At 35.3% G+C, this 7,398-nt stretch overlaps 2 protein-coding genes across 2 annotated transcripts; one reads left to right on the forward strand and one right to left on the reverse strand.

Annotated features, from left to right (window-relative positions):
* Positions 1-185: 185 nt before the first annotated feature.
* On the forward strand, positions 186-1,979 carry mRpS25 (mitochondrial ribosomal protein S25). The gene is made up of 2 exons (XM_076130414.1): positions 186-596; positions 1,149-1,979. The coding sequence occupies exons 1-2, from the start codon at positions 275-277 to the stop codon at positions 1,328-1,330; spliced, it is 504 nt and encodes a 167-aa protein (XP_075986529.1). The 5' UTR covers positions 186-274; the 3' UTR covers positions 1,331-1,979.
* Positions 1,980-2,172: 193 nt separating this feature from the next.
* On the reverse strand, positions 2,173-7,183 carry LOC142983711 (ornithine carbamoyltransferase-like). The gene is made up of 7 exons (XM_076130718.1): positions 7,017-7,183; positions 6,517-6,634; positions 5,228-5,376; positions 4,578-4,731; positions 4,162-4,287; positions 3,649-3,825; positions 2,173-3,139 (listed from the first exon to the last, which is right to left on the reverse strand). The coding sequence occupies exons 1-7, from the start codon at positions 7,154-7,156 to the stop codon at positions 2,963-2,965; spliced, it is 1,041 nt and encodes a 346-aa protein (XP_075986833.1). The 5' UTR covers positions 7,157-7,183; the 3' UTR covers positions 2,173-2,962.
* Positions 7,184-7,398: the final 215 nt, after the last annotated feature.

Consider the following 7,398-nt stretch of genomic DNA (forward strand, 5'->3'; position numbering starts at 1 on the left):
TACTGATTTCTGTTTTCTGCTCAGTGAGATATCATCTATTTAATTTCTATTTACCTCGAAATTACTGTTAAGCTGCCCTACGTACAACAATCATAATGTGCGCAAAATTGTTTTCCTTAATAAATTAAGGATAGTGGAAAGCAAGGTCTTTGAATTGTTTATAGTCTGTGCTGTCATCTGTCAAGATTGACACTGACAGATAAAGTTTGAGGTTACACAATTTTGTAGGTTATACTGTACTTTTTCACAAAAATATTGTAAAAATAAAGCCAAAATGCCTTTCATGAAAGGAAGAGCACCTATTAGGCGCACACTGAACTATTTAAATGCTGGCAGATTGGTGTTGAAGGACAAAATCAAGATATTTTCAGTAGCATACAATATTCACGGACCGAATAACGCGGGTGCCAAAGAGTTTGTTTTCTGGTATTTACCACAAATACAGTACAAAAACCCGAATGTACAGGTTGCTACGTTTAAGAATCTAACGCCATCGCCATTTATTAAGTGTTATTTCGAGGATGGAAGACGAATTTTGGTTGATATTGATAACAAGTCAAAAGAAGACATTTTAGAGCATTTACTCAACACTGTTGGTATGTATACAACTAGGTACACCTTTGGTTACTAATTTTTAAGAACTTTATACTCTTTTCGATTGAAATCCAAACAGTTAACATTGAATGCAAGAGTCCTATTTAATTTTAAAACACTATAATAAAAAAATAGTAAATATATTGACCTTATTTATTCCATTATTGTGATAATCTAGTCAAGTTTAATGGTTTCCAATAACTAATATTTAAGAACTTTATACTCTTTTCAATTGAAATCCAAACAGTTAACATTGAATGCAAGAGTCCTATTTAATTTTAAAACACTATAAAAAAAAATAGTAAATATATTGACCTTATTTATTCCATTATTGTGATAGTCAAGTTTTGATGGTTTCCAAGCGTGGTACTTTATAAGAAAGTGAATCAAAGTTCGTTTATTAAATTTTTTGATGTTTAGATTTGATTGGTTTTTATGCAAAAAATAAGTTTTCTTCTTTCTAGTACAACAGTAGTATTGTACCAGATAGTGTAATAGAGATTATATATGACTATGTATTAAAATCATGTTTTAAATTTTGTCTTTTTCCACAGGCAAGTCCAAACAAGTTCTTGAAGCAGAAGCAATAGCCGCAGAGAAAAAAGACAATCCCGCTAACTTCGGTGTTGGCTGTGAGCGGCCTTGTATCTGTGAGGTGTATGGTCAAATACCATGTCCTGGAGTAGTTCCTTTACCATCATTCATGAGAGGAAAGTTCAAGTATCAGAAAGATTAAGTTATTTTAGTGTAGTGTTTGGAAATGTTAATGTTATGAAAAACAGGAATATTACATAAAACTGAATAACATTTACGTCTAGTTATATGCATTTGCAACTTTGCATGCCTGAGTTCTTTAAAACAGTTCTTGAAGGTATGCAAAGTCCCCAACCTGCAATAATTGGCTAGTGTGGTAGACTCAAGGCCCTTAGGCCTTGAGTCTACCACACTAGGAAGGACTTATCCTTCCTCATTACGGGAGGAGACCCTTGCCCAGCAGTGGGCCATTAATTTTTTATGCATATACATAAACAAAATGGTTCCCAATATTTGTCCTAAGTTCTATTCTCAATTCCAGATGTTTAGTTGCATTATTAAATGTATGTCATTGTAATCAACAACGAAAACTAGTATGAGGAATGTTGATCTGAGTTTTTTAACTATAAAGCCAACATATCAGTTTTTTTGCAGATTCAAAATCAAGTAACTAGTGAAATCAAGTTAGAGGCGTGTTTCATACATGTTTGCCTACACCTTTGGGTATATAAGGGGTGATATTATGTATGTAAAAGTAAGTTCTCAAACATTAACATTTCCAAATGTAATTTTAGTAAGTACTGTTGATAGTTATTTAGTAATATTATTAAAATAAAACAATTTTAAATATACTATTTCATTTTATTTCGACTTCACAAGACTTCAAGATTTCTCTTAGCAAAATAAGATATTTTCTTGAAATACTAGGAAGAATATTGGACTAATTTTATTTAAATATAGGTAATAAGGTATGACACTCTTCAATGTTGAAGGTAATAAGGGTAAAATAAATTACATTAAATTAAATTAATATTTAATCCTGTCCATACAGTGTGGCTAGAGGAATGATTGGGAATATACCAACATTTACAAATCACTTGGAACATAACACACACACAACTCGGTTTTACGTGGGACAGACAAGACAAGTTTCCACAAAAAATATACATAGTCGTATCATCAAGTCATTCACCTTTTCAGCCATTCAATGGAGAATGTTACTAGGTATGCCAAATCGCTTGAAATTTTGACACAGTAAAGCCTGTACATGTACATGAAAACTAGTTTTTGTTTTAGTGATTGCAAGCATTCAAAGTTTCAAAAAATATCGAGTCCCGCTAACAGCGTGACGTCATAGTACACCATGCCGCGCGGGCCGCGTCCCGCTTAATATCAAGTCTCCAGCCGTAGATGTAATAGTTTATGCAGTATTTTGTTGCGTTTTCGTCTGCTTATTACATTTAAAGCGTAATAATAGTAAATATTATTAAAAAAGACTATTTGAGCCAGACTTAGAGTAATGTATAATGACGTCACACCGACTCGCGCGGTTACAACTTGTTTTACTTATAAATCGGAAACTAATTGACGTATCAAAGTAATTCTTTCACTAGTGTTTTTTATTTTTAACAGAGAATATGGAGAGCTAATAATCCAAATTTGTAAACATTCTCCATTGACAGTCCGAGATCTTTGAAAGTTGAGATCAAAAGAGAAAATTTTGACACAATTCCTCTTTTGACCAAATTCATATCCATATTTTAGCATCATTACTCAATGGATGCTTCTCATTTTTCTTCTATCAGCAAATCCCGCTATACATTGCTGTATTACTTTAGAACTTGTACGCCTTAACAGCAAAAGCCATCAGCGCGGCAGCAATGTACAGTGTATTTTTATATGCGTTGAAGGTTCTTGTCCTGCGGTTCCAGAATAGCTCGTCGTCTACCTCTTCTCCTCGTGGTAGCGTGTGGTAGTATGTCCAGGGGCAGTTTGTGCTTCTTGCGATGTCCTGAAAATATGGCAAAATGTTAGTTCTTCTTTTTTTAGGAAATCTTTTCTTACGTGAGTTGTTTAATGAGATCTGCGCTTTCTTTATATTGCAGTATGAAAGCTTGCCTAATCAGACATTGTGTTGATTGTGTATAGAGGTAGTCTACCTAGACCACCCGTTCGAATATCACCTAGGCTAGTCCACGAAGAGAACCTGTCAAATAAAGGTGAATTAGGTGTGTAACGCTACCTCTACCTGTATAAAGCCTCTGTGTATAAAGGGAGAACACTTATGAACTTTGATCTCGTTTGTCATCAAAAATGGCAACGAGAGCGACATAATATAATAAGTGTGTCGTTTCCTAAAGAAAATACTTATTTAAGAGCCTACTATCATGCGATGCCGATAATAAAAGCACCAAATGGAGATAATTTATCAGCAAATAGACAATGGCTACCACAACCTCTTCTGGTTGTTTTTCTGTCCCTCGTATGCTTGTGGTAAATACACTGGTCAAGTTTTATCACCTGCAAATTAAACTTGAACTCCGGTATCTTTTCTTTCTTCTTGGTAGTCGGTCCTGATATGATGACAGTAGAACAATAAAGCGCTTCGAAAGTGGTCGTCGTTTGTTTCACGCTGGTCGCCGACTTCTCGCACATCGTCTGTCCTGTTTTCATCAGGAGGGGACTCACGGGGAATTCCTGGAACAATATGAAGTCGTAATTCTTCAAAAATGTTGATTAAATATAAAATCTTCAAAGTGTATGTTTCTGATTAGGGTTTACTACTAAAGATTTTTTTTTCGTGCTTCGTCTACTATGTTTTGAATTCTTGGTCTCCACACTAATGATGTGAGGTATTTCAGACGGCTCACTCAGAAGATAGAAATAGAACGCGTAGGTACCTATAGTGTGAGAGGTTGTGAAATGGAAAAGGGGGTTCATTTGGTATTTCAAATCGGTAAAGCTGTGTTAAGACGTTTATGGCCAGGCATGTAAAGCGCGATCTTAATGAAGTGCTCTATGCGTTATACTAACATTACAACAACATTTGAACACGAAGTTAGCTCCAAGCATAGGACAGAGAAGCAGGTAGTCGTTTAGCACCGGGTGGGGAGCACCGACGTAACATATTTTCATTGATTGTAGTGTCCCGTAGTCCTCCTGGAAAACAATGATTAATCAGTTACCGAATAAACCTTCCTGCTAGTTGTCTACTTTTCATCTGTTTAAACGTGTAAATACATTTCATGGTTTCTTTACCCATTAAGAAGAAAAGCGCTTTAGTTTTGAAGTAGATTCGGATCCCAACAGAAAATCAAAAGGATTTTATGTTCCCACTCACTATTTTGAGAACATAGTGCAAACTATATAGTTTATTTTCATACTAGAACGATTATAAACCACTAGGCAGTAGGAACTTGGCGTATGGTTGCCAGGTAAAGAAATCTTACCAATATAGACATGATGGTGGCCATGGACTGGATGCTGGCATGACGTCTGGATCTCATACACAATATAGGAACTAAGGAGTACTTGGCAAAAGATCTCATGCAGCCGTGTTTTTCTGTCGACACGAATATCACATCCGCCATTTCTGAAAACACTCTGAAAATACCAAAATTTTATTAATTGTGACCTCACAGTAAGTAGTATTTAATTGTAGGGTTCAATTAACAGTAGTTCTCATTTTCTGTCTAGAAATTCTTTATGTATTGCCGGGAGTTAGCAAGTTGAAATTATAAGACCTTCGTGCCTAGAAAAGCATGTAGAGCTGCCGGTCCTGTATGTTGCCTGATCACTCGTGTTGGCTATCCGTTGCACCATGAGTTGGGGAATAGTGTGTGTAGGTACATACACCTGTGTATTGTGCACACACTTAGACATTGTAAATAAAATCTTGAACAGCAAGCTGGCTAAGCTCTGTAGCCAAATATTTAGGACATACGGTAAGGAGAACATTATTTAATGAAAAATAATTTATTATAATAGCTCTAATTTTATTTAAATTGTTTTAGCACATAGGGTTTGAGTTTCAACTCAATTGAAGGAAGTTTATTAACCCTATAGAGCAAAATTTACTTACGTAAGAGCAAGAGCTCACCTGCTAACATAATCATGCTTCCAATCTATAACATCTGTGATGAGTACATCAGCAGCGCCCAGTAACGACGCAGCCTTCGACACCGCCATACGAAGAACAGGCTCATTGTGATCTTCCAAGATCATTATTTTTGAACATGGCAGTACTTGCTGTAAAAATATATTGTAATAGCTTTTACCCGCGACTTCGTCCGCTACCTGAATTTTCTCATGGAAATGCGTCATTTTCCCGGGATAAAACGTAGCCTATGGTCCTTTCTCGGGTATCAAAATATCTCCATACCAAATTTAATGCAAATTGGTTGTTTTTTAGGCGTGATTGAGTAACAGACAGACAGACAGAGTTACTTTCGCATTTATAATATTAGTATAGATTAGTGGAAATTTATATTGTCTGGGAGCGAAAAAAGACGTCTCAAAAAGATATAAGATTTTTATTTTCTGTCACAAATATGCGTTTGATGAGCACGAGTATCTGTTCTGCCTGAATAGCCTGAATGGTTATAAAAGGTAATTATGCAAGGATTATGCCGAGTACTTACTCCGCACTCTATATATTCTATAGAAAATATCAAGTAAAAATTACAGCTTGTGTAAGTATTTATTAGAATGTCGGCAAAAAAACATGACATAATTTTATTTCAATTGATACACTTATGTAATTCCAAAATTAATAATATACATACTCAAAGGAAAAGCCTTATTACCAATTGGATACTCGATAATTTGGGTTCATAAAGTAACAGATGTTATTTAGTGGGTACCCATTAAGTAGCCTCTTGTAGCTTGAAGGACCAATCAGTATCGGGACCCAGGATATTATTGGTATAAGTAAGTCCTTGAGTATGGACCTCGCCAAATTATTAATATGAAGTGGAATAAAAATTATATCTGGAAATTTCTGGTCGTATTTTGGGTAGTCGAAAAAATACTTGATTCGTAGAAGTATAAGATTTAAAGGATCTTGTAGACATTTTTAGCTTTATTAGGAGGATTTTTAGAGGAAACCTAACCCTAACAATGTCACGTCTTTTTCCCATAGGGGTAGGCAGAGAGCAAAGAACACCACTAGGTACGATCCTTACAAACTTCCCCTCACCCCTGTCTGATCCACATCCATACATCTGGTCCTACAGGACCGCCGGTTACTAGTACTACGCACCTGACGTCACCGATATGATTTGTGTTTATCTTTCTAGAGCGTCCCCTTCCTGCATTCCCATTTATGACCACACAGTAAAATCAAGTAAATCTTATAGTAATAATAGTTTCTGTAATCCATTTTCATACCATTTTCTGTCCATGTGTATCGGCTAACATACATTTTAAATTCATGGCGCTGTATATTATGCTTAACACCATATCTGCGTTCCAATCTTTGAAGCAGATCAAGTGTTGAATGCTGGGTCTGAAATTATAAAGGTAAAATGTGCATAACAACGGCTTGTAAACTTTCACGTTGCATGGCTAGTGTGAAGTGTGCCGAAACGTCAAGCACTTTCGTCAAACACTTCTTGATTATAATAAAGTGAAAAGTTTACTAAGTATTGTCTGCGCCGCTTAGGAACGAGAATGGAGAAATATAATATAAGATGAGGCTAAATATAATAACAAAAGTAAATAAGTTACCGGTCTAAAACCACTTTCGAAAGGTAAGTGATCTCGAGCTAATGAGTGAAAATAATTCAATAGTAAGCAGGGGCTGAAGTATTTTCACTAACCTCAATATATGCGATATAACAAAAGGCTTAATACTTAAACGAGTAAAGAATATATTTGTTACTACTTACTTGCATTTGCTACTACACCTACTAGTAGACCGGGTAAAGTTCTGAGTAGGAGATGCCTTCGCATTTTTGTTCACTAACAACCCAACATTGGTTCTCACTAAATCTGAACAGTAAAAACCGGTACTGAGGATTTTCATCATCTTGCAGCCGAAAACTTAAATAAGACTCAAAATTTTGAATAAAAACCGCAGATTTTCACATAATTTTCGCTAATTTTGATTCTAGTACAGACATTTTAAATTGTCAAATAATCACCACAGAAAAGAAAATGGAAGAATGACATAGATAAATTAGAACATGAGTGATTATGAAGGTTTCTGCTCCAAAATATTGTAGTTTGTGGAAAATATCTAATCAGAAAAATAAAGAATGACAGACTATC

This window comes from Anticarsia gemmatalis, chromosome 24, assembly GCF_050436995.1.
Source record: "Anticarsia gemmatalis isolate Benzon Research Colony breed Stoneville strain chromosome 24, ilAntGemm2 primary, whole genome shotgun sequence".
Classification (NCBI taxonomy): domain Eukaryota; kingdom Metazoa; phylum Arthropoda; class Insecta; order Lepidoptera; family Erebidae; genus Anticarsia; species Anticarsia gemmatalis.

Coding starts and splice junctions, on each gene's coding strand:
- mRpS25 (XM_076130414.1), top strand. CDS start 275: ATGCCTTTCATGAAAGGAAGAGCACCTATTAGGCGCACACTGAACTAT. Junction 597..1,148: donor GCATTTACTCAACACTGTTG/GTATGTATACAA, acceptor CTTTTTCCACAG/GCAAGTCCAAACAAGTTCTT.
- LOC142983711 (XM_076130718.1), bottom strand. CDS start 7,156: ATGATGAAAATCCTCAGTACCGGTTTTTACTGTTCAGATTTAGTGAGA. Junction 6,635..7,016: donor AGGTGTAGTAGCAAATGCAA/GTAAGTAGTAAC, acceptor TTATAATTTCAG/ACCCAGCATTCAACACTTGA. Junction 4,288..4,577: donor CCACCATCATGTCTATATTG/GTAAGATTTCTT, acceptor ATTGTTTTCCAG/GAGGACTACGGGACACTACA.